General features: G+C 41.7%; 2 protein-coding genes across 6 annotated transcripts; one reads left to right on the top strand and one right to left on the bottom strand.

The window, feature by feature from the left end:
• Positions 1-309: 309 nt before the first annotated feature.
• On the top strand, positions 310-9,862 carry prrg3 (proline rich and Gla domain 3). 5 transcript variants are annotated; one of them, XM_029701793.1, is made up of 4 exons: positions 310-383; positions 1,566-1,611; positions 4,434-4,594; positions 8,187-9,862. In XM_029701793.1, exons 2-4 carry the CDS (start codon positions 1,602-1,604, stop codon positions 8,760-8,762), a joined length of 747 nt encoding a protein of 248 aa, XP_029557653.1. In that variant the 5' UTR covers positions 310-383; positions 1,566-1,601; the 3' UTR covers positions 8,763-9,862. The 5 variants fall into 5 exon arrangements, 4 of the variants coding, with proteins under 4 accessions (XP_029557653.1, XP_029557654.1, XP_029557652.1 ...); XM_029701794.1 differs by lacking the exon at positions 310-383 and having other exon boundaries at positions 1,470-1,611; XM_029701792.1 differs by lacking the exons at positions 310-383; positions 1,566-1,611 and adding an exon at positions 4,210-4,300.
• Positions 9,863-16,112: 6,250 nt separating this feature from the next.
• LOC115155011 (odorant receptor 131-2-like) lies at positions 16,113-19,485 on the bottom strand. The gene is made up of 4 exons (XM_029701789.1): positions 19,445-19,485; positions 17,880-18,094; positions 17,250-17,418; positions 16,113-17,108 (listed from the first exon to the last, which is right to left on the bottom strand). Exons 2-4 carry the CDS (start codon positions 18,079-18,081, stop codon positions 16,505-16,507), a joined length of 975 nt encoding a protein of 324 aa, XP_029557649.1. The 5' UTR covers positions 18,082-18,094; positions 19,445-19,485; the 3' UTR covers positions 16,113-16,504.
• Between the last annotated feature and the right edge of the window lie 8,115 nt (positions 19,486-27,600).

The raw sequence follows: 27,600 nt of genomic DNA, 5'->3' as shown, positions 1-27,600 counted from the left end.
AACAACTCCATCACCCGAATGTCTCCGTATTCATAGAGGGTTGTCTCCCAATTCCTAGGAGTCATTTCATTGGACAAGGCCGGGGATTCCTCTTCTGTCATTGCATGAGCAATATTTCGGTCACAGTGTGGTACTGTCTCATGTGGTGGGGTACTCACTTATTAGAAAGGTAAACGCTATTCCAAATCATTAGGACCCTAACCGTACTTTTAACACACACCCTTACCCTAACCCTAAAATTAACCGTAATCCTTACCAGTTAGGGTGAACCTCAATCAGTATTCACATTCAATGAGGTGACGTCAGAGTTGTACATCCCACGGATCCCATATAGCAACACGGATGGATATTGAAAGCCATTTGCTGTAGCTGGAAAGTGGAAGGTAGGGTTTCTTCTTCGGTTCATTTCTAAACTAGTTATGTTATAGACGGACACTTATGAGGGACAGTGTTTCATTTGAGTAGGCTAGAGAAAAACATATTTTATGATCAGAGATGTGTCGTATAATGGTAGAGAGAGAGAGAATGAGAGTTAAGCGACAGCCAGACAGTCAGCAATGGTCTGCCTTTCCAGAAAAATGACTGTAACTCAACAAGGGTCTTTATAAATATTTAATTTTATATTATGGCATCGAGAGCAGATGGATCCTTGGCTAAGGTCATGACAATCACACATTTTTCAAGTATTCCTTTTCATTTAAAATGTCATTCTTTAGATTATTTACATTCTTGTTGAAAATTATATTACCATATTTTTGAATGAAATTATTCTTAGGCCTTTCAAAATATATCCCCCCCCCTCATTTTACATGGTAGCCTACTATTTGAGATTGTGGATGTGCAAACTGAGGCCAGGGTATGCTTGTAAGGGCTTGCCTTGCAAGCATCTGTGTTGTTGGTCTACAGGAGGCTGGAGAGAGTTGATGTATAGGGCTCGTTTATCTGTATGGCAGATGGTTCGCGCGATCTATCGTGCGTGCTGCTTGCGCTCATATATCCCCGTTTTCTACAACAGATTACATTTTAATATTCCATTTCCACACGCGCCTCCTCGAAATGATTTAATTTTGTCAGCATCCAGGATGGGGGTGGGGGTTACGTTGCCTCTCACGCGACTCCTAGGCTACAACATGGTGATCCATTTATAAAAGCAGATACATCCCTATCATACAGAGCATGTTCCTCCACCATACATTATTGAAACTCGGTGTCTTTGCCAGAAATACATGTATGAACCATTTTATGGGTGGGCTACTGTATGACATCATGCCCAGCGCCCTGATTTAAGTAGAAATACTGCTGGACCCATCATGGATTGAAGAGGTGGAGGTGGGGGGATGACATTCCTAAAAAGCAACTGTTCACAATCGCAAACATTTTATCATGAGGCATTAGCAACGTTATTATTTCTCAACACAATACTTCATGATTTTGTAAGGCATAGTAGTAGCCTGTTGTTATTTTATCATAAACATTGGGAAAAAGGCTGGATTTCTTATTGTATTTTATCAGGGTACACTGTGGTCTGACTTTGTGCTCCTCTTTCCTTCTCTCTCCTCCCACAGGTCAGAAAGTCTTGGTCTGAGTAGCAGGGTGGTAGGATGGCGGAAGGTAAGAACATAGCATGGCCTGCACCTCTGGATCTCCTATGGCTAATCTGTTCATTGTAACAACTGTATTATAACCTGTATCATAACAGTGTTAGAACTGTACTATAACTATACTAAAACAGTATTGCATTATTGTATACGTGGTTTGTATATGTACAGTGCAGTCAGAAAGTATTCAGACCCCTTGACCTTTTCCACATTTTGTTACGTTACAGCCTTGTTCTAAAATGGATTACATTTGTTTTTTTCCTCTTCAATCTACACACAATACCCCCTAATGATGAAGCAAAAACACGTCAACAGTGAAGAGGCGACTCCGGGATGCTGGCCTTCTAGGCAGAGTTGCAAAGAAAAAGCCATATCTCAGACTGGCCAATAAAAATAAAAGATTAAGATGGGAAAAAGAACACAGACACTGGACAGAGGAACTCTGTCTAGAAGGCCAGCATCCCGGAGTCGCCTCTTCACTGTTGACGTTGAGACTGGTGTTTTACGGGTACTATTTAATGAAGCTGCCAGTTGAGGACTTGTGAGGCATCTGTTTCTCAAACTAGACACTCTAATGTACTTGTCCTCTTGCTCAGTTGTGCACCGGGGCTTCCCACTCCTCTTTCTATTCTGGTTAGAGACAGTTTGTGCTGTTCTGTGACGGGAGTAGTACACAGCGTTGTACCAGATCTTCAGTTTCTTGGCAATTTCTCGCATGGAACAGCCTTAATTTCTCAGAAAGAGAATAGACTGACGAGTTTCAGAAGAAAGTTCTTTGTTTCTGGCCATTTTGAGCCTGTAATCAAACCCATAAATGCTGATGCTCCAGATACTCAACTAGTCTAAAGAAGGCCAGTTTTATTGCTTATTTAATCAGAACAAAAGTTTTCAGCTGTGCTAACATAATTGCAAAAGGGTTCTCTAATGATCAATTAGCCTTTTAAAATGATAAACTTGGATTAGCTAACACAACGTGCCATTGGAACAAAGGAGTGTTGGTTACTGATAATGGGCCTCTGTACACCTATGTAGATATTCCATAAAAAATCAGCCGTTTCCAGCAACAATAGTCATTTACAACATTAACAATGTCTACACTGTATTTCTGATCAATTTCATGTTATTTTAATGGACAAAAATGGGCTTTTCTTTCAAAAACAAGGACATTTCTAAGTGACCCCAAACTTTTGAACGGTAGTGTAAGTATTCAGTCCCTTTACTCAGTACTTTATTGAAGCATCTTTAGCAGCGATTACAGTCTCAAGTATTCTTGCGTATGAGCTACAAGCTGGGCACACCTGCATTTGGGGAGTTCCTCCCATTCTTCTCTGCAGATCCTCTCAAGCTCTGTCAGGTTGGATGGGGAGCGTCGCTGCACAGCTATTTTCAGGTCTCTCCAGAGATGTTCGATCGGGTTCATGACCGGGCTCTGGCTGGGCCACTCAAGGACATTCAGAGACTTGTCCTGAAGTCACTCTTGCGTTGTCTTGGCTGTGTGCTTAGGGTCGTTGACCTGTTGGAAGGTGAACCTTCACCCCAGTCTGAGGTCCTGAGCACTCTGGAGCAGGTTTTCATCAAGGATCTCTCTGTACTTTGCTCCGTTCATCTTTCCCTTGATCCTGACTAGTCTCCCAGTCTCTGCCGCGGAAAACATCCCCACATGCTGCCACCACCGTACTTCAGTATAGGGATGGTGCCAGGTTTCCTCAAGACGTGACACTTGGCATTCAGGCCAAAGAGTTTAATCTTGGTTTCATCAGATCAGAGAATCTTATTTTTCATGGTCTGAGAGTCTTTAAGTGCCTTTTGGCAAACCAAGCAGGCTGTCATGTGTCTTTTAGAGCTTCCGTCTGGCCACTCTACCATAAAGGCCTGATTGGTGGAGTGCTGCAGAGATGGTTGTCCTTCTGGAAGGTTTTCCCATCTCCACAGGGGAACTCTGGAGCTCTGTCAGAGTTGCCATCAGGTTGTTGGTCACCTCACTGACCAAGGCCCTTCTCCCCCGATTGCTCAGTTTGGCTGGGCGGCCAGCTCTAGGAAGAGTCTTGGTGGTTCCAAACTTCTTCCATTAAAAAATGACAGAGGCCACTGTGTTCTTGGGCACCTTCAATACTGCAGACATTTTTTGGTACCATTCCCCAGATCTGTGCCTAAACACAATCCTGTCTCGGAGCTCTACCAACAATTCCTTTGACCTCATGGCTTGGTTTTTGCTCTGACATGCACTGTCAACTGTGGGACCTTATATAGACAGGTGTGTGCCTTTCCAAATCATGTCCAATCAATTTAATTTACCACCGGTGGACTCCAATCAAGTTGTAGAAACATCTCAAGGATGATCCAGGGAAACAGGATGCACTTGAGCTCTATTTTGTGTCTCATAGCAAAGGGTCTGAATACTTATGTAAATAAGGAATTTCTGTTTTTAATTTTTTAAACATTTGTAAAAATTTCAAAAACATTTTTTTTTACTTTGTCATTATAGGGTATTGTGTGTAGATTGATGAGCATTTTTTTTATTTAATCCATTTTAGATTAAGTATGTTACGTAACAAAATGTGGAAAATTGAAGGGGTCTGAGTACTTTCCGAATGCCTTGTATCAGTTGTATTCAACAGAATGTGTGAATAGATTAGAATAGATAACCAAGGTCAACCAGCCACAGGTCACCTTCTCGAAGATGCAGCTCTCCTCCACGCAGAGTGAGTGTGTGTGTTTGTGTGTGTATTTGTGTCATGCTATTTCATGTTCTCCTCGCTGTGAGTCAGTTGCATTCCTAGATGGGAAGGATGCTCACAAACACACACGCTCACTCTCCAATCTTTCTCTCTGTAGCGTTCCTAGATGGGAAGGATGCTCACTCTCTCCTCAAGCGCTTCCCCCGAGCCAACAGTTTCCTGGAGGAGTTCAGACAGGGTAACATCGAACGGGAGTGTGTGGAGGAGAGCTGCAGCTTCGAGGAGGCCAATGAAGTGTTCGAGAACAAAGAGAGAACAGTAAATTATATCACACTCCTCTTTAGAAACACAGATGTATTGATTAGTGGGATGAATCATTGAGTTCTGGTTATACATGTATGTGCCCATACAGTATGTGTGTTATAACACACGTCTCCTCTCATCCTCTTCCCCCTCACTCCTCACTTCTCTCCTCTTCTGTCCTCTCTTCTGTCCTCTCTACTCCTCTTCTACACCCCTCTTCTCCTCCCCTCTCCTTGCAGGTTGACGGTTATTGTCATGAATCTAATAATTACAGTTGAAGTCGGAAGTTTACATACACCTTAGCCAACTACATTTAAACTCAGTTTTTCACAATTCTTGACATTTAATCCTAGTAAAAGGTTTGTAGGCCTCCATGCTCGCATACGCTTTTTCAGTTCCGCCCACAAATTTTCTATGGGATTGAGGTCAGGGCTTTGTGATGGCCTCTCCAATACCTTGACTTGGTTGTCCTTAAGCCATTTTGCCACAACTTTGGAAGTATGGTTGGGGTCATTGTCCATTTGGAAGACCCATTTGCGACCAGGCTTTAACTTCCTGACTGATGTCTTGAGATGTTGTTTCAATATATCCACATCATTTTCCTACCTCATGATGCTATCTATTTTGTGAAGTGAACCAGTCCCTCCTGCAGCAAAGCACCCCCACAGCATGATGCTGCCACCACCGTGCTTCAAGGTTGGGATGGTGTTCTTCGGCTTGCAAGCCTCCCCCTTTTTCCTCCAAACATAAAGATGGTCATTATGGCCAAACAGTTCTGTTTTTGTTTCATCAGACCAGAGGATATTTCTCCAAAAAGTACGATCTTTGTCCCAATGTGCAGTTGCAAACCGTAGTCTGGCTTTTTTATGGTGGTTTTGGAGCAGTGGCTTCTTCCTTGCAGAGCAGCCTTTCAGGTTATGTTGATATGGGACTTGTTTTACTGTGGATATAGATACTTTTGTACCTGTTTCCTCCAGCATCTTCCCAAGGTCCTTTGCTGTTGTTCTGGGATTGATTTTCACTTTTCGCACCAAAGTGCGTTCATCTCAGAACAGAGAACGCGTCTCCTTCCTGAGCGGTATGACGGCTGCGTGGTCCCATGGTGTTTATACTTGTGTACTATTGTTTGTACAGATGAACGTGGTACCTTCAGGCGTTTGGAGATTGCTCCCAAGGATGAACCAGACTTGTGGAGGCCTACAATTTTTTTTCTGAGGTCTTGGCTGATTTCTTTTGATTTTCCCATGATGTCAAGCAAAGAGGCACTGAGTTTGAAGGTAGGCCTTGAAATGCATCGACAGGTATAAATTATGTCAATTAGCCTATCAGAAGCTTCTAAAGCCATGACATAATTTTCTGGAATTGTCCAAGCTGTTTAAAGGCACAGTTAACTTCTGACCCACTGGAATTGTGATACAGTGAATTTTAAATGAAATAATCTATCTGTAAAGAATTGTTGGAAAAATGACTTGTGTCATGCACAAAGTAGATGTCCTAACCGACTTGTTAAAACTATAGTTTGTTCACAAGATATTTGTGGAGTGGTTGAAAAACGAGTTTTAATGACTCCAACCTAAGTGTATGTAAACTTCTGACTTCAACTGTATTATTACTTAACTGTTTCCACAGCCTTTCTTTAGCTTACTCAACTTTTTGGTCCAACTGTTAACTGATCAGATAATTATTGTTGGCCCAAACTTAACTCCAATACAGTACTAGCAGCGTATGTGATGAGTCAAAAGAAACTAGTGCAAAAAGGGTCAATGTAGATATTCCAGGTAGTTATTGGTTAACTATTTAACTAACAACCTATTGGTTCACAGCATTCCATTCTTCCAGCTACGCCACCATGTCTGTGTCAATAACTGATTTCACCTCTATATACGTCTTCGTACAGGACTTGTATAACTATAGAACATCGGTTATGTAATTATTAACCCAGCATGTCTGTTTTTACAGTGGATGATTCAGACAGGACTGTATTACTATAGAACATTGGTTATGTAATTATTACCCCAGCATGTCTGTTTTTACAGTGGATGATTCAGACAGGACTGTATTACTATAGAACATTGGTTATGTAATTATTACCCCAGCATGTCTGTTTTTCCTGTGGATGATTCAGACAGGACTGTATTACTATAGAACATTGGTTATGTAATTATTACCCCAGCTTGTCTGTTTTTCCTGTAGATGATTCAGACAGGACTGTATTACTATAGAACACCGGTTATGTAATTATTACTCCAGCATGTCTGTTTTTCCTGTGGATGATTCAGACAGGACTTGTATTACTATAGAACATTGGTTATGTAATTATTACCCCAGCATGTCTGTTTTTCCTGTGGATGATTCGTACGGGATTAGTTTGACCAAACTGCCCCTGTAATAATTTTTTTCCTTATTCAAATGGACCTTTATGAAGTTGTGAAGATATTTCAAGTGTTTAGGGATTGCCTAGTATTGGCCTAGTGGCCTTCAAGTTTGGAGAAAGACATCATGCATATCAATAAGAACCATGAACTGTAACCTATGCAGACATTTAAATACTTGACGTATTTGGCAATTTATCAATTCATTGGCACAATATCGTCCACTTCATCTTTTAAATGAGAAGTATGGCACCAGGAAAGTTGATATGTGACAAAGCTTATCAATCATTTGTAGGCTATGTGCATAGCACTTTGTTTTAAGCGTCAATTTGTTCCCATGTTTTTACCCAAACTGGGGGCAGCACCTGTTAAACTCTGTAATATCCATCAAAACACAGGGATGACGATTTGCACGGGCTAAGTATTATCAGAGGACCTGGGAGTTTGCCGAAAAACAGTAGGTTTTTAGGGCTGGGATAATAACCTTCCTGCCAAGTAAAAACTACTGACGTGGCAGATTCGGATGGGACTAAAAATGACAGATGTGGTGGTTTGTGCTCGTGCACATAATTACATTACCCGAGTTCCCCAGTAAAACTTATCCCATCCCAATAGGGCTTTAAGGTTATACTTTGCACTTAAAAGTAAATCTCAGAGCTAAGGTATACTTTTAAGTGCAACGTGTAGCCATACAGGTGAACTCAGTTATTGACCCAGACATGGTGGTGTAGCAGGAAGATTGGAATGCTGTGAACCAATAGGTTGTCAGTTCCAATCCCAGGTGTAGACATGTTGGATATGAATTACTGTATAAATGATCATGTGCAATGTAATCATGTGCTGTATCTGAACTATGTACATGTAAGTTTGAAGAAGTTGTATGTGAAAATCACTGTGTTTAACTAGTTCCACAACCTTTTTAGGTAAGATGTCCCAAAAATAATTTCTAGTTGAATTAACATAAGAGACACTTTGAGCAAACACATTTTAAGTTGACAGAATTTTTGGCAAATGTTATCACATTTTTTAAAGTTCAGGTAACACTTTGACCAAAAAGTTGAGTAAACAAAAAAAACACTTACTTAATAATATTTAGTTGAAACAATTTAGATTTTTTTTTACAGTGTAGATGGGCCAGCTGCAAAGTCAAAATTGGCTATATCGTAAAAATTCATGAAAACAGATATTCGCTTTTTGGTCTTAATAAATGCCAACTTACCTCTACTCTCCACCAGATGGAGTTCTGGAAGACTCGCAGTGTGTACACGGTGAGCAGCCACGAGCAGACCAGGGACGGCCGTTCAGAAGGCCACCTCTACATGGTGGTTCCCCTGCTGGGCGTGGCTCTCCTCCTCCTCATCGCCCTCTTCCTCATCTGGAGGTGCCAGCTGCAGAAGGCCACACGGCGGCGGCCCGCCTACACCCAGAACCGCTACATGAACAACCGCAACACCCGCAGCCTGCCGCGTATCCTGGTCCACCGGGACACGCCGTCCCACTCCGAGACCCCCTTATCCAGGCCCACAGTGGTGGTGAGTGGGGTGGAGAGAGTAGTAGGAGGAGGAAGTGGAGGAGGGTCGCTGGTTTGCGCCGCAAACGTTCCCCAAGAAGCCCATTCCCACCCTCAGAACACTCGCTCTGCCCTGTACGTCCAGGATCCGTCTGTGTCAGTAGCGTCGCGTCTCTCCGGTGCCACACCTCCTCCTTCCTACGAGGAGGTGACAGGACACCTGGAGAGCAGCAGCGACGAGGTGTCGGCGCCATACAGCGACCCTCCGCCCAAATATGAGGAGATCGTCAAGGAGAAGTAAGCAGAGGGAGGGAGAGAGGGATGGAGGGAGGCTGGGCCGGGGGCCATACTGTCAGATCCATCCCTCCCTCCATTGTCCTTGTCTCTGGTCTGAGGGGCTGGCAAACTGCTAGCTATCCGTGGGAAAGAATGCACTGTGGTATCTACTATCTCGGAGCACTTGTTGTATCTATCGCTGACTGACTACAGTACAAGGTTTGGAACGACAATGATCTGTCCTACACTGTGTTTTCTTCTTGAGTTATCTATCTTGCCAATGCCTGGGGTCTGGCGGTCTGTTTTGATTTTGTGTTGTTGTTATGCATCAGTGTTTCTCACTGTACTCTGAATGTGGTGGTCATTGTTTACTAGTGCGTATGACTGCAGTGAAGCGCTATATCCATAATAACTGTATATTTATACTGTATACTTTTCCACCTTTCTCTCATCACACCAGCTGTAGCTAGTCACTTGGCGAAAAACAATCCCTGCGTCTACACTGCCTGCCCCCCTAAGCACTGAAGAAACTACACCTTTCCCGGACACCCTGAGGCACACCTTTAAATGTGCCAGCCATCCCAAATGGTGCCCTATTCCCTACATAGTGTACTACACAGGGCCATTTGGGATGTGGGTGTGAGAGGAATGGAACATTGCCAAGTCACCCTCCATCCCCTGAGAGGAAGAGACTACTGTGTAGATAAAGGAAGTGAGGAAGTTTCCAAGCCCTCAGTAGTACTTCTTCCTCTCCAGAGTTGTGCCGTAACGCATGATAAAGGAGAGTTGATTTGCCAAATGTGCACTGCTGATTATTTGTACTGCTTTCTGAACACACAAAATGAAAGGAAAAAGTATATTCTTTCATTTATTGAAAGTAGTATGGTTTAACAAACAGAAACAGTAGCCAGTGCTTGTGGACTATGGGACTATCTTATCATGAAGAGGATGCAGCCAGACACAGCAGATGAGTTGGGATCTTCAGTGTTTCTCCTCTTTGTCTGAATCCAACGTCAAGGCCGTCTTTCTCAACACACATCCTCTGGTCATGGAAGGGCCTTGAATTAAGAGCAAACGGATGCACTCCAAGTGTATGGTGGGAAGAACACGCATACTATCTCAAAATGTCAATCAGGTATTTGAGTTTTTGGCTAATTAGAAAATAATTGAATGACCTGATAATTAATTTCAGTCCTTTATTAAGCTTACCAGTAAATATACTATCTTACACACACAGACAGACACACAGGTATGCACGCACACACACACACACACACACACACACACACACACACACACACACACACACACACACACACACACAGGTACGCACACACACACACACACACACACGCACACACACACACACACACACACACACACACACACACACACACACACACACAGATGAAGCACAATCAGTAGCTCTGACAACATTCCAGTCAACCCTCAGCCTATCCCTCTCAAAGCTGCAGAGTGAATTTTACAATGCTGGCTTCAGTACTGCTGTGCTATAACTGTTTACAATTGCTACTTTTTAAAATCTTGTTTGAATAGATGCGTAAGAAGTCTCTAGACTCGTGAGCAATCCATGGTACAGTACATCACCATCATGACGTGCTAGCTGAATGGAACAAATGCTCTTCTTCTCTTTAGTCTATTCTTGTTTTGTTGTTTGCCTTTTGACTGCTTTTTCACTTGTGGCTCGTTTCACTGGTGTTCAGACCTTGTTCAACCAGCCATCCACCAACCAGGACATGCAACAGAAGTAGTGTTTCAGAATCAGCTCAGGTTGCCAGCAGTAACAGTCTCTATGTTATATACTAATCACTGCCAATGGCTGGACCAAATGGGATCACAAGATAACTTGGACTTGTACTGCAATACCTGGAGTACCTGTTTTTTTACACAGGGGAGAGAGAAAAGGAACGACCAAGGGCAGAGAGAGAGAGAGATAGGGAGCGGGAGATGCCCTCTGGCCTGTCTGGGGCCTTATCCTCAAGGTTAGCAATGTTAGCGTCTGGCCTGGGCTTAGTCTGGTCTGCAGTTTTTGATCCTGGTGGAAGGGAACGAGGAAAGGGAAGGAGGGATGACAAAACACTAGGGCTACTGCAGGGAAGGGAAGGATGGATGGACACAGGGCTACTGCAATGGTCCCTCCCTTTCTAGAGGAGCTAGATGCTGGCTGCTTCTGATAATGCGAGCTCTGTCTGCTTCTGATGATGTGAGCACTGTCTGTCTGCTTCTGATGATGCAAGCACTGTCTGTTTGCTTTTAATGATGCGAGCGTTGTCTGTTTCTGTCTGCTGATTTGCTCCTAGTGTCCCCGGGGTCTCAAGGCTCTTTAAACTGCCATCTATTCTACAGTTTGTGCTGATTCATATTCATGGAATGAACAGTGTGCGAGAGTGTGTGTGCGTGTATGTGTGTGTGCGCCTGTATTTGTGCCCAAACTCTCCTCACAAATTCACTTCACTAAAGAATGAAATACCCCACAAAAACAATTGGTTATGTTCTTTACTATATCTATATATTCATGCATGTACATGTAAATATACAGTGCGTTCGGAAAGTATTCAGACCCCTTGACTTTTTCCACATTTTGTTATGTTACAGCCTTATTCTAAAATTGATTAAATACTGTTTTCCCCTAATCTACACACAATACCTCATAATGACATGTTTTTAGAATATTTAGTAAATGTATAACCCCGCCCCCCCAAAAAACATACCTTATTTACATGAGTATTCAGACCCTTTGATATGAGAATCGAAATAGAGCTCAGGTGCATCCTGTTTCTATTGATCATCCTTGAGATGTTTCTACAACTTGTTTGGAGCCCACCTGTGGTAAATTCAATTGATTGGACATGATTTGGAAAGACACACACCTGTCTATATAAGGTCCCACAGTTGACAGTGCAAGTCAGAGCAAAAACCAAGCCATGAGGTTGAAGGAATTGTCCGTAGAGCTCCGAGACAGGATTATGTCGAGGCACAGATTTGGGGAAGGATACCAAAAAATGTCTTCAGCATTGAAGGTCCCAGAGAACACAGTGGTCTCCATCATTCTTAAATGGAAGAAGTTTGGAACCACCAAGACTTTTCCTAGAGCCGGCCGCCCAGCCGAACTGAGCAATCGGGGGAGAAGGGCCTTGGTCAGGGAGAGAGGTGACCAATAACCAGATGGTCACTCTGACAGAGCTCTAGAGTTCCTCTGTGGAGATGGGAGAACCTTCCAGAAGGACAACCATCTCTGCAGCACTCCCCCAATCAAGCCTTTATGGTAGAGTTGCCAGACGGAAGGCACATGACAGCCTATCTGGAGTTTGCCAAAAGCCACCAAAAGAGTCTCAGACCATGAGAAACTAGATTATTTGGCCTAAATGCCAAGCGTCACATCTAAAGGAAACCTGGCACCATCCCTACGGTGAAGTATGGTGGTGGCATTATCTTGCTGTGGAGATGTTTTTCAGTGGCAGGGACTGGGAGACTAGTCAAGATCGAGGGAAAGATGAACGGAGCAAAGCACAGAGAAGTCCTTGATGAAAACCTGCTCCAGAGCGCTCAGGACCTCAAACTGGGGCGAAGGTTCACCTATCAACAGGACAACGACCCTAAGCACAAAGCCTGCGTAGGAGTGGCTTCGGGACAAGTCTGAATGTCCTTGAGTGGCCAAGTCAGAGCCCGGACTTGAACCTGATCGAACATTTCTGGAGAGACCTGAAAATAGCTGTGCAGCAACACTCCCCATCCAACCTGACAGAGCTTGAGAGGATCTGCAGAGAAGAATGGGAGAAACTCCCCAAATACAGGTGTGCCAAGCTTGTAGCGTTATACCCTAGAAGACTAGAGGCTGTAATCACTGCCAAAGGTGCTTCAACAAAGTACTGAGTAAAAGGTCTGAATACTTATGTAAATGTAATATTTCAGTTTTTTATTTTTAATACATTTTAATTAAACCTGTTTTTGTTTTGTCATTATGGATTATTGTGTGTAGATTGATGAGGTCGGAAAAAACGATTTAATCCATTTTAGAATCAGGCTGTAACGTATCAAAATGTGAAAAAAGTCAAGGGGCCTGAATACTTTCCAAATGCACTGTAGATAAATATATGGCACACTACAGTTGATGTTTTCTAATGGTTTTTAATGGATGCATGAATATCTGGTCATTTTTGTCAATGACTAGGGTTCAACACTATGTCTACATCCCAAATGGCACTCTATTCCCCATGAAGTGCACTGCTTTTCACCAGAGGCCTATGTGCCCTGGTCAAAAGTAGTGCACTATATAGGGAATAGGGTGCCATCTGGGACGAAGCGTATATCACTAGTCTAGAAGTGACTGCGCTTGTGATGCTGTTCAATGTTTAGAAAGGGAAACCTTGAAGCCTCACAAATAGGGGCCAGAAGTTGAACCTGTTTAGAAAAACCCTTGGCTCTATTCATGATCATGCCTCAAGAAAGAACTGTGAGCACAGTGAGATGAACTTATATGATTGGTTTACAGTGGTGCTACATTAGCCTGAATGCTGGTCTGTTTGTGCTATCTTGCCAACTCCTGTCACTCATTGTCATGCCTAACATTGACTTCACAACGACAGCAATGGAGTTGGCAAGAGCACAAACAGATCTGGGACAGGGAGTTCATTACAAAGATTTATATTAAAAAAACACTGTTTGCTGCTCTCCACTGTTACATAAATCAGTCAACAACAGGTATAGGATCAGAAAACTGCAATTCTAACCTTTACCGCTAGCGGGATAAAAAACATCTGACCCTGTATCAGTGTATAACAGCTGTTTCTACCTACTGTGCATAAATGAGGGTTACAAGTGAGAGTAGCTTAGATAGGTCTCCTAGTCTAATGAACCTTGGACAATCCAGGCCTCATCAACATTCAGTTAGTTCAGATACAGTAACATAAGCCATAGCCTGGCCTCCCACTCTGTTAAAGTTTATTTCCCCCAGTTATCATGATGAAACCACTGAAATGTTAGAAATGTCCAAATACTCATTCCCTTGTTACTGGATGTCCATTAAATGGGTTCAGCCTGACAAATGCTTTATTAATACTCACGTGTCTTTGACCAAAGTACCATACAGTCTGTCTCTGGGTCACTGGCCCTATGCTTTGGTCCAGGGCATTACATGTGGCCTTCTTCGACAAGGCTTGCCGCATGTAACACCCTGGACCAGAGCAACTCTGGTCTATGCTTCCTCCTGGTTCTGTCTGGATCTCAAATGTCACCCTATTCCCTATATAGTGCACTTCTTTGGACCAGGCCCCATAGGGATCTGGCCATAAGTAGTGGACTATGTAGGGAATAGGGGACCATTTGGGACACAGAACTGCATGTGGGTCAGTGTGAGAGTCGGAGGAGAGGGTGATGTGAAGGGGGCTGGGTGTCTCTCATCTTATGAAAGACCCAGTGGAATTGGTGGTGGTCCTAATGGAATACAACAGAGTTAAAATAGGTTGCTGTTAACCCAATTTCAAACACAAACCATGTGGTTGTACTACTGCCTATCATTTTCTATGTATTATAAAGGGGGTGGGAGTGCAACAAACATACATTCAGTCAGCTACTGTCATATTTTGGTATAGTTAAGTTGACAACAATGTACACAATATAACAATGTACACAATATTACAATGTATACAATATTACATATCTTCAACTGTCTTTTCATGTTTCAATTAGGGTGAAACATGTAATATACACTGTGGACAAAACATTAGGAACACCTTCCTACTATTGAGTTGCGCTCCCTTTTGCCCTCAGAACAGCCTCAATTCGTCAGGCTCTGCAAGGTGTCGAAAGCGTTCCACAGGGATGCTGGCCCATGTTGACTCCAACATGTTGTGTCAAGTTGGTTGGTTACACACAGGAAACTGTTGAGCGTGAAAAACCCTGCAGCATAGCAGTTCTTCACACACTGAAACCAGTGTGCCTACCACCTACTGTCATACCCCGTTATAAGGTTCTTCAATCTTTTGTCTTGCCCTTTCACCCTCTGAATGACACACATACACAATCCATGTCTCAACTGTCTCGAGGCTTAAAAATCCTTCTTTAACCTGTCTCCTCCCCTTAATCTACACTGATTGAAGTGGATTTAACAAGTGACATCAATAAGGGATCATAGCTTTCACCTGGATTCACCTGGTCAGTCTATGCCATGGAAAGAGGAGGTGTTCCTAATGTTTTGTCCACTCAGTGTAAATATCATGCAAGGTGAGGTCAGAGAAGTGTGTTGTTGTTGTTAGCGACCAGAAATGACATCTTTCCCAGATGTCTTCATTACCTTGTTGTAATCAGGTTATCTTTAGAACCTGAAAACCAGTTTACAATGCCAAATGTTGCCCACTGGGTAAGTAGGCTAATATATCTATGTCAGATTGTGGATGCTGGGGGGTGGGGGGGATTTGTCCCAAATAGGTCCCAAATGGGTGCCATGTGGCTCAGTATCGCACTTCCCATGGGAGACCAGTATGAAAATGTATGCACTCACCACTGTAAGTCACTCTGGATAAGAGTGTCTGCTAAATGACTAACATGTAAATGTATTCCCTTTAAAGTGCACTACTTTTGAAAAAGTATTCTGTATATGTCCCAAATGGCACCCTATGGGACCTGGTCAAATGTAGGTGTAGGTGGAATAGGGTGCCATTTGGGACATATCCCTCTGTCACTAAATCCTCTTTATCACAGTGGATGGATAACATCATCACTCGATAGTCACACACACTATACCGTACTAAGTGCCAATTTCTCTCTTTCTCTTGTTTGTAAAGCACTGATGCTGAATTACTTTGTGAATATATTAAAGTGCATTTATCCATACTTGTTTTCTCTCTCTGTGCCTCTGTTGTGTATGTGATTGGTTTTGTATGAGTCAGATGATCAGATTATTTGATTAGGAGATGTCTTAGCAATGAGATAAAATGTGTCATCTACATAACATTGAAGGATGTGTGGCTAGGTAGCCTGGTTAAGGCTGACTGAAAGCTGTACTTATCATTCAGCGCACTGTTCAGTCTGGTTAAAGCAATGTATGTGACCAAGGGGCCGGTGCTGGAAGGCTGTAACTGCACTTTGGCTCCATCTGGTGGGCTAAAATAGGAGTGGGTCACTGCGATGGATCAAAGAGTGAATGAACATTACAAGGTAATGAAGCTCGGGAAGCATGAGAATGTCAAATCCCTTTTATTAAATATTCCTAAAAATCAAGGGGTTTATTTCATTAATTGTATTACAGGAAAACATACATACTGTGGTTTCAAGTTAAAGGGGCAATCCGCAGTTGAAACAATAACAAAGCGCTACTGTTTCGGTAAAAAAGCTGACGGATGAGGCTGGAGAAATGTAAGTACTCTCAAATTCAAAGAAAGTGCTATGGATGCAAGGACTGACATTCCATAATATCAAAATGATCGTTTTAAGCATGTTTTGAGGCTACAGAGTTTGTTTACATTTACTTTGTTTACGAACATTAGAGTCAAACAAACTTATAAATGCCCCGAACCCCATCAGACCCCGAAGTATAAGTAATATTCTTCAAGAATCAATGGGAGCATATCCTTAATTTATTTGTAAGTTTAAAAAAAGTATGTATCAACTGCAGATTGTCCCTTTAAATCATTCACATACATGTGTTTTAGTTTAGTTCATTTTTTCAGCATTATTATAACTTCTTAAAAACAGTTTTAATTAAAAACGGAATAAATGTTTCTGTTACAAGAAAAAACATCAATGTTATCAATAGCTGGAGATTTTAATGGGCTCCACTGTGCATCTGAGGCCACAGGTGAGATGGTACATGAGGATGTGTCTGAACGTCTTGTCTCTCAGGCCGTAAATCAGAGGACTCAGACACCTGGGCAGGATAATCAGGATGATAAACACAATATACTCAATCTGTGTGGCTTTGTCCATTGCTCTGGATTTCAAGGCTGACACTATAGTAGGAACCAGGGTGGAGGAGAGACTCAGGCCTAGCTGGATCAGGTGCAGTAGAACCGTGTTACGAGCCTTGGTGTTTATGTCCTTGCCTGAGGAGGCGGACTTGGCTACCATCATCATAGCGATGTAGGAGTATATGATGATAAAACCAACGGTCATGAAGACGATGCTGATGAACACGTTGTCTACCTGGTTGTGAATCTTCAGGTGGAAAAGCTCGCTGGTAGAGCAGAATTCCTGCATGAACTGGTCCAGGGGCATGGACTCTAGAACCAGCAGCATGACAAGCTTAATGATAGTGTTTAGGGAACACAGGATCCACACCACAGCAATGACCACGCCCGTAGTCCCGGGGGTGACAATGGAGGCATGCCTCAGAGGATAACATATAGCCACATACCTGGAAAGGATCATTTTATTGAGTACCAAATATAGGCCCTGGTCAAAAGTAGTACACTATTTAACCTTTATTTAACCCTTGAGGTTAGAAACCTCTTTTGCCTAGGGGACTAAATAGGGAAAAAAATATAAGCAAACATACCTCTCTAGCGACATCACAGACAGGTTGAGAGGGGAAACAGCGCTGGTGAAAATGGCCACCAACACAATCACAACACATATATATCGGATCACAAACAACCCAGCGACAGCTAATATGTACAGCAGTTGGCTGGTCACCAGTAGGATGGTGTCGGCGAAGAGGAGGTTACCTACCGGAAATGAACACGTTAAACATTTGTTGGAAATAAAATAATTACACAATAACAGATTGTATTTTAACACAACTTGAATTGTAATGCATTCGACCCCATCTTTGCTTTCACAAATACATGAAAAGCTAGTTTGGAGTGCATTTAGGGCTCCTAAAGACCTAAATACCAAATGAATTGGAAACAGGTTATCATGTAACAAGCCACATGGCATGGAAGATTTCAAATGGAATGTATGACCTGATTGGGCTAGCAGTACTGCTGAAGCAACTGCACACTACAGAGGCGGCATAGGTTGAGATCTGGCCTACTGCCCCTTGACACAACCTCTATCTTTCCCCACTGTCATCCACTCTCAATATCTGTTCAATACATCTGCAAACCCTTAAAACATATATTTTTTAAAGAATTGCAAACTAAATGTGTTAATCTTGTATAAAACTTCTGGTAGCCAGGTTTACCAAACAAGATATAGCGTGAGGTCTCTCTGAACACGGGCTTGCTCTTCAGACTGTACAGCATGATAGTGTTGATATAGAGGAAGAGGAGACATGGAGACACAGACAGAAAGCTCATGAACGTCCTTATGGGCACTGCCAACCTCTGATTGGTCAACGAAACGTTGTTGGACAGGAGCTGGAATGGGGGTGTTGTATTGAACATGATTCAGGCGCATCTGTAGAGACAAAAATACTTCAAAAAAATATTTATATTACATGTACAGTGAGGTCCAAAAGCATTTGGACAGTGACACGTTTTTTGTTGTTTTGGCTTTGTACTCTAGCACTTGGTGGCGCAGTGGTCTAAGGCACTGCATCTCAGTGCTAGAGGCGTCACCACAGACCCTGGTTTGATTCCAGGCTGTCCCATAGGGCGGTGCACAATTGGCCCATCTTCGTCCCGGTTTGGCTGGTTTAGGCTGTCATTGTAAATAAGAATTTGTTCTTAACAGACTTGCCTAGTTAAATAAAGGATAAATAAAAAATCCATATCAGATGAGCCTTTCAGAAATGACAGTAATTTTTGTACATAGTCTCCTCCCTTTTAAGGAACCAAAAGAATTGGGACAAATTCACTTATATGTGTATTAAAGTCATCAAAAGTTTAGTATTTGGTCCCATATTCCTAGCACGCAATGACTAAATCAAGCTGGTGACTCTACAAACTTGTTGGATGCATTTGCAGTTGGTTGTGTATCAGATTATCTATGCCCAATAGAAATGAATGGTAAATAATGTATTGTGTCATTTTGGAGTCACTTTTACTGTAAATATGAATAGAATATGTTTCTGAACAATTCGACATTATGAACATGAATGAAAATACTCTCAAATTAAGCTGACAGTCTGTGTTTATAGTCATTGTATAATTTCAAAGTGCTGGAGTACAGAACCAAAACAAAAACAACACTGTCACAGTCCAAATACTTCTGGACCTCACTGTATCTGTAATACAGTATATTGCTTATGCAGGTCTGGAATGGTGGTGTTGTATTGGACATGTCTCTGTCGTATCATTCTGTAGAGACAAAAATACAGCCATTATTGTAATAAATCTATAATATATTTCCTTCAGCCCTGGTCAGGTCTGGAATGGTGGTGTTGTATTGGACATGTCTCTGTCGTATACATTAGGACAAACATACATTCATTATACCTCTATGAGAAACATTGACAGGGTGGTCCCAGATCTCTTTGTGCTATATAGCCAAATCCTAAGGTCGTTGTCAATTTCAAACAACAGCTCTGGGACCAGACTAGCATATCGCCTGCCCTGTACAGACCCCCATAGGATAAAATCAAACATGCAATCTGATAACAATCAAATAAAATCTAAAATTCAAACTGCTATAAATGCAATGCTTATTATGCTAATTGAATAGCAAAAACAATTGAACACAGCAAAGACAAAGAAAAAAAATATGACAAAATCCCACAACTGTTTCCTTCTGTAGCTTTTCAGTCACAATTCAGTTCACATTGAAGGCAAAGGAATCACCCAGGAGATCTCTTGAAGTAATACTCACTGTCAGTTCAGTTACAGTCTGAGGCTCTGTAGGGCTCTGCCCAAGATGTGTGGGGTTCACCTCTTGTCAGATATATATCCACAGCTCACTCTACATCACACCATCCCATGTGCCGGTCCTGTAGCCAATAACAGAGTAGCATGAGGTGATCTAGCCCTTGAGGGCAGATGTCGGTCTAATCGACCAATGTCTTTACTAAATGTGGACTCTTAAATAGTTGCTCAATTATTGGTGAATCATCAAGAAACGGTTGCTGCCAGTCCTGTAGCCAATCAGAATCCTGAGAGAAACACAAACTGGTAGCATACTGTAGTGCAGGGCAATTATTTTCCATGGAGGGCCACATTAGAATATATTTTTGCCATCACGGGCCAGAATCATATTACAGGATTATACATCTGTGTTGACAGACATATCTACTGTAAATCACGTCCAGATATGCTACTTATTTAACTTTTTTAACATGCACAGAAATAAACCACATCCATTGTCTCCTTTTGGTAGGTATTTTCATTATTAAACATGCAATGAACTACACGGAGGGAAAAGTACACTCTGCATTCAGCACCACGGACAGAACTCTTGTTAACGGGTATGCACAAAAACACAAGAAAGAGAGAGAGCTCAACATCACATTTAAACTACTCAATCAGTGTGAGGAGTGAAGTCTCTGATGGGCATTGACTAGAGCAGTGAAGTCAGGTATAGTTTATGATGTCGCTATGCGCAGGATTGCTGAGAGGTGAGTCAGTAAGAGATGATCTGTGCCTTGACTTGTTATATTTCATCACTGAAAATGTCTGTTCACATACATAGGTTGACCCAAACAGTACAAACATCTTCTGAGCATGACTCCTAATCTTTGGAAGTTTTGTTCATCAAAGAGAGATGCATAGAACCTCGTCAGTGACATTGTTTTGAATAGTTCTCCAATCACTGCATTAGACTGAAGATCGATAAGCTTAAATTGCAGGTCAGTGGGAATGTTATCCACATTGAAGGTGAAAGAAGAGGAAACCAACAGCAGGCTGCTTGCTTTGAGATGGATTGTTAAGGAGAATAAAGAATGGGTTGTGACTGAGGTCACACTCAAGTTGTACAACTGATTAGGCACAACGGTTGTTAAACAACAAAGAGTTTTCTGCACCACACATTATTTATTATTATATCACTAAAATATAATTTGTATATCCCCAGTATGGCACTCCCAGAATGGTACTGTAGCATCATACGAGAAACTGTCTTTCCGACTTATCAACCATGTGGAGAAATATTATTTGAAATGGGGTAAATATCTTGATCATATCAGTGGTTCATGAGACCTCAGTGAAAATGGATTGTTAAATTTAATCCATAAGCATAGCCCTCTTCATGTGTTTTATCTTCTTACATCTAGGCGTTCCGCTAGCGGAACCCCGTTCCGCCAGCGGAAGCCCTAGCCAACAGCCAATGGGATCGCATGGCGGGAAATACAAAAACAACTAAAATACCACAATTCAATTTTCACAAACATACGACTATTTAACACCATTTGAAAGATAAACCTCTCCTGAATCTAACCATTTCAAAAAGGCTTTACAGCGAAAGCAAAACATTCCATTATGTTAGGAGAGTACATAGACCAAAATAACCACACAGACATTTTCCAAGCAAGCATATATGTCAATAAAACCCAAAACACAGCTAAATGAAGCACTAACCTTTGATGATCTTCATCAGATGACACTCCTAGGACATTATGTTATACAATATATGTATGTTTTGTTCAATCAAGTTCATATTTATATCCAAAAACAGCTTTTTACATTGGCGCGTGATGTTCAGAAAATGTATTCTCACCAAAAACTTCCGGTGAATTTACAAAAATACTCATCATAAACGTTGACAAAATACATAATTATTTTAAGAATTATAGATACAGAACTCCTTTATGCAATCGCTGTGTGTAACGCCCTGGCCATAGAGAGAGGTTTTTGTTCTTTATTTTGGTTAGGCTAGGGTGTTACATTGGGTGGGCGTTCTATGTGCATTTTTCTATGTTGGTTTGTTTCATTGATTTTGGCCGTGTGGCTTCCAATCAGGCACAGCTGTAGAGTGTTGTTGCTGATTGGGAGTCACACATAAGTGCCTGTTTTTCCATTGGGGTTTTGTGGGTAATTGTTTCTGTTGAGTGTTTTGCACCTGACAGGACTGTTTGGCTGTCAGTTTTCTCGTTTTGTTTTGTGTAGTGTTCTTTAGTAAATTAAAATCATGATGAACACTAACTCCGCTGCGCCTTGGTCTACTCTCTCTCGCCTCTCGGCGAAAGCACATTTTTCAATATTCTGAGTACATAGCTCGCCATCACGGCCAAGTTCAGGGCAACCTAAACTCTGAATTAGTATTAGAAAAATTGTATTACCTTTGCTGATCTTCGTCAGAATGCACTCCCAGGACTGCTACTTCCACAACAAATTTTGTTTTGTTCGAAATAATCCATAGTTATGTCCAAATACCTCCATTTTGTTCGTGTGTTCAGGTCACTATCCAAAGGGTAACGCGCGAGCGCATTTCGAGATACAAAAAGTCAAAATGTTCCATTACCGTATTTAGAAGCATGTCAAACGCTGTTTAAAATCAAAATTTATGCTATTTTTAACGTAAAATTGCAATAATATTCCAACCGGACAATAGTGTATTCATTCACGTAGAAAAAGAAAAAACGCGCATATCCAATCTCTTTGTCCTCAGGCAGACCACTCAGTAACTGAGCTCCTATACTCTGCCCAGAGACAGGAGAAGGCTCAATACACTTTCTGAAGGCTTTAGACAGCCAATGGAAGCCTTAGAAAGTGCAACGTAACAGCACAGATACTGTAGTTTCGAAAGGGACTAGAAAGAAGAACTACATTTCTCAGATCCTACACTTCCTGGCTTACTTTTTCTCAGGTTTTTGCCTGCCATATGAGTTCTGTTATACTCACAGACACCATTCAAACAGTTTTAGAAACTTCAGAGTGTTTCCTATCCAAATCTACTAATAATATGCATATTTTCATTTCTGGGCAAGAGTAGTAACCAGTTTAAATCAGGTATGTTTTTTCATCCGGCCGTGAAAATACTGCCCCCATCCATATCAGGTTAAAATCTTGGTTGATGTATTTATCCTATTCTCTCTGCCAGTGTGATGTGATTAGCTAGTGATTTTAGTTGAGTCCCGTTTTCTATATTGTTTAGTTTGTTGTCATACTTTTTCTTTCCTTTTTCTCACAGAAAAACCGTTTATTGGTATTTGTTGGGTCTTATTACATTGTACTTGTAGCATTCTGTTGTTTCTGTATAAAGCATTGAAAATGTCAATAAAAAATAAATAATAATTTGTATAACAACCATTTTGTCAAATGCATTGTGCATCAATTGTATAACCTCAGTGTGTACAGGAGCTTAGTGACAGAGGTCTATCTGCCTGTCTCTCCATATCAGAAGTCTGCATCATTCAGGCCCTTAATTATCCCCATAGTGAAACCCTGATCACCAGTAAACACAACAACCACAACAGACACTCATTATGTCCATGTCTACTCAGAATGTTAATGATGGCACAAAGAAAATATATGTTTATTTATCATATTAAATATTAATGACTTCATTAAGGAGGGTGACCAGGGGACTGAAGCAGCATCCCCCCATCCCTCTATGCCCCTATCCCTCCATCTCTCTATCCCTCCATCCCTCATGAAACAGACAGTCCCTTGCCCCTTTATTAACAGTTCGATTATTTTTAATACCATGATTAGACTTCTAATAATCCTTTGTGTCATCATTAACGCTACCAGACAGTAAATATTGACATCATTCATGCCTGTTGTTATGGTTGTTGTGTTGCGTGTCTGGGAGTCAGGGTTTCTCTACGGAGGGGAGCTGCTTGCATTTGATACTTTTCAAATGCCTTTGGGATTGTCATTGCTTAGATCATTTGTGTCCAGCCTCTTTACTACTGATGTTTTGGACATGCAGATGCCTAAATGTTCTCAACATAAAGGTTGAAACTTTGTAATATGTCATAGTTAGATTTCAATATGTACATGTCTATTCATTTTCAGTAGATAAGAAGTGTGATTGTTATGGATGTGTTATGGATAACACAGATTTTGTTGTATGGTTCCAAGCTGTGTGTAGGCCTACTGTATTATCATGCAACAAAGCCACAGAGGCACCAAGGAGTATAGTTTAGCTACACAAGTTTAATGAATGCTCAGAATTTCATCAAAATGTTATTAAACAAACATGGAAATAGGAAAGGTTGGGCATTGTTTATTCACCTTCATCTTTCTGTGAAAAGGAAGACAGAAAGCGAAGAAGGGATCAACATCATCCTTTTCACTCAAAACCACATGAATGCTTGAAAGAATACAACGGACCCTGTCAAAAGTCAAAAGCATTGCACTATATAGGGAATAAGATGCCATTTTGGTTGCATCAGACCTGTAGACTGTACTTTTCCTCCGGCGTTGCGACCCTTGGCTCCGAGTTTGTTGACTTAGGTCTCAGCGATGTAAGCGGGCTCCTCTGCCTCCTCCAGCTCATCTCATGCTGCACCTTCCTAAACTTAGAAACGTCCTGGTTGTGTCAGGGCTTTCAGAAGGATCGGACCAATACGCAGCGTGATCGTAGTTCCACATCTTTTATTCAATCGTGAAACTAATGCAATAAACAGTAAACTTGAAATACAAAAACAAGAAAGCCGTGACGCAGAGCAGGCATACACTACTCACAAAATTAATCACCCACAAAACACCAGTGGGACAAACATCAACTTAAATATGGCCTCTAATTAGAGACAACGACAACCGGCTGCCTCTAATTGGAGGTCATGCCAAACAAAAACTAACCTAGAAATACAAAACTAGAAACTAAACATAGAAATACAAAAACGGACAAACACCCCCTGTCACGCCCTGACCTACTCTACCAAAGAAAATAACAACTTACTATGGTCAGGACGTGACAGGTTGGCTGCTTCCTCCTGTAAAAGAAAATACAGGAGAGAATAGGAGAGAATATGAGAGGAAGAGGAGAGACGGAAAGAGGAAAAGGATAACATCAGCATTCAACGTTTGAACACTCCTTTATGCAGAGAAATTAAAGGGGTTATACTATTCAAGCAGCTCTCCTTGAATAATGGTAAAAAGTTAAGAATAGAAGGCCCTAGTCAAAAGTAGTGCACTATATAGGGAATAGGGTGCCATGGTACCATTTCAGTTGCAGCCTCAGAGTATTTGACTGCATGTCTAGTGTGACTCATCACTTCCTCAGCCTGATTCTTGCTGGCCTTCAGTTTCAGCTGCAACTTGTCCACCAAGTCCTGCAGTCCGTTAACGTTATTATCCTCCTCAATCTGTGTGTGGGACTCGGGAGAACATCAAGGAGTCAAAGCCTGAGTGTGTGTGTGTATGTGTGTGCAGGTGTGGAATGAGTCCTCCCCAAAAATTACAGCTACACACAGTGCCTTCAGAAAGTATTCATACACCTTCACTTATTCCACATTTAGTTGTGTTACAACCTGAATTTAAAATGTATTAAATAAAACATTTAAAAATCCTCACCAATCTACAGTACACCCAAAACTCCATAACGCCAAAGTGAAAACATGTTTTCAGAAATGTTTGCAAATGTATTGAACATGAAATACAGAAATATCTAATTTACATACAGGTAAGTGTTCACACCCCTGAGTGAATACATGTTAGAATCACTTTTGGCAGCGATTCCAGCTGTTAGTCTGGCTAGATCTCTAAGAGATTTGCACATCTGGATTGTACAATATTTGCACATTATTCTTTTTAAAACATTCTTCAAGCTCTGTCAAATTGGTTGTTAATCATTGCTAGACAACCATTTTCAAGTCTTGCCATAGATTTTCAAGCAAATTTAAGTCAAAACTGTAACTCGACCACTCAGGAACATTTACTGTCTTCTTGGTAAGCAACTCTAGTGTAGATTTGGCCTTGTGTTTTAGGTTATTGTTCTGATGAAAGGTGAATTAATCTCCTTGTGTCTGGTGGAAAGCAGACTGAAATAGGCTTTCCTCTAGGATTTTGCCTGTGCTTAGCTCCGTTCCATTTATTTTTTATCCTGAAAACTCCCCAGTCCTTAATGATTACAAGCATACCCATAACATTATGTAGCCACAACTACAGACGTGGCCAAAAGTTTTGAGAATGACACAAATATTAATTTCCACAAAGTTTGCTGCTTCAGTGTCTTTAGATATTTTTGTCAGATGTTACTATGGAATACTGAAGTATAATTACAAGCATTTCATAAGTGTCAAAGGCTTTTATTGACAATTACATGAAGTTGATGCAAAGAGTCAATATTTGCAGTGTTGACCCTTCTTTTTCAAGACCTCTGCAATCCGCCCTGGCATGCTGTCAATTAACTTCTGGGCCACATCCTGACTGATGGCAGCCCATTCTTGCATAATCAATGCTTGGAGTTTGTCAGAATTTGTGGGTTTTTGTTTGCCCACCCGCCTCTTGAGGATTGACCACAAGTTCTCAATGGGATTAAGGTCTGGGGAGTTTCCTGGCGATGGACCTAAAATATCGATGTTTTTTTCCCCAAGCCACTTAGTTATCACTTTTGCCTTATGGCAAGGTGCTCCATCGCGCTGGAAAAGGCATTGTTCGTCACCAAACTGTTCCTGGATGGTTGGGAGAAGTTGCTCTCGGAGGATGTGTTGGTACCATTCTTTATTCATGGCTATGTTCTTAGGCAGTTGGTAGAGCATGGTGTTTGCAACACCAGGGATATGGGTTCGATTCCCACGGGGGGCCAGCACAGAAAAATAATGTATGAAATGAAATGTATGCATTCACTACTGTAAGTCGCTCTGGATAAGGGCGTCTGCTAAATGACTAAAATGTAAATGTAAATGTAAAAAAATGTGAGTGAGCCCACTCCCTTGGCTGAGAAGCAACCCCACACACGAATGGTCTCAGGATGCTTTACTGTTGGCATGACACAGGACTGATGGTAACACTCACCTTGTCTTCTCCGGACAAGCTTTTTTCCGGATGCCCCAAACAATTGGAAAGGGGATTCATCAGAGAAAATGACTTTACCCCAGTCCTCAACAGTCCAATCCCTGTACCTTTTGCAGAATATCAGTCTATCCCTGATGTTTTTCCTGGAGAGAAGTGGCATCTTTGCTGCCCTTCTTGACACCAGGCCATCCTCCAAATGTCTTCGCCTCACTCTGCGTGTAGATGCACTCCCACCTGCCTGCTGCCATTCCTGAGCAAGCGCTGTACTGGTGGTGCCCCGATCCCGCAGCTGAATCAACTTCAGGAGACGGTCCTGGCACTTGCTGGACTTTCTTGGGCGCCCTGAAGCCTTCTTCACAACATTTGAACCGCTCTCCTTGAAGTTCTTGATGATCCGATAAATGGTTGATTTAGGTGCAATCATACTGGCAGCAATATCCTTGCCTGTGAAGCCCTTTTTGTGCAAAGCAATGATGATGGCACGTGTTTCCTTGCAGGTAACCATGGTTGACAGAGGAAAAACAATGTTTCAAAGCACCACCCTCCTTTTGAAGCTTCCAGTCTGTTATTTGAACTCAATCAGCATGACAGAGTGATCTCCAGCCTTGTCCTCGTCAACACTCACACCTGTGTTACATCTAGACGTTCCGCTAGCGGAACACCTGCTCCAATATCCAATGATAGGCGTGGCGCGAAATACAAACTCCTCGAAAATCCGAAAACTTCAATTTTTCAAACATATGACTATTTTACACAATTTTAAAGATAAGACTCTCCTTTATCTAACCACACTGTCCGATTTCAAAAAGGCTTTACAGCGAAAGCAAAACATTAGATTATGTCAGCAGAGTACCCAGCCAGAAATAATCAGACACCCATTTTTCAAGCTAGCATATAATGTCACATAAAACAAAACCACAGCTAAATGCAGCACTAACCTTTGATGATCTTCATCAGATGACACTCCTAGGACATTATGTTATACAATACATGCATGTTTTGTTCAATCAAGTTCATATTTATATCAAAAAACAGCTTTTTACATTAGCATGTGACGTTCAGAACTAGCATTCCCACCGAACACTTCCGGTGAATTTACTAAATTACTCACGATAAACGTTCACAAAA

Source organism: Salmo trutta, chromosome 19 (assembly GCF_901001165.1).
Source record: "Salmo trutta chromosome 19, fSalTru1.1, whole genome shotgun sequence".
NCBI classification, from domain to species: domain Eukaryota; kingdom Metazoa; phylum Chordata; class Actinopteri; order Salmoniformes; family Salmonidae; genus Salmo; species Salmo trutta.
This window is presented reverse-complemented; position numbering and strand designations above follow the sequence as displayed.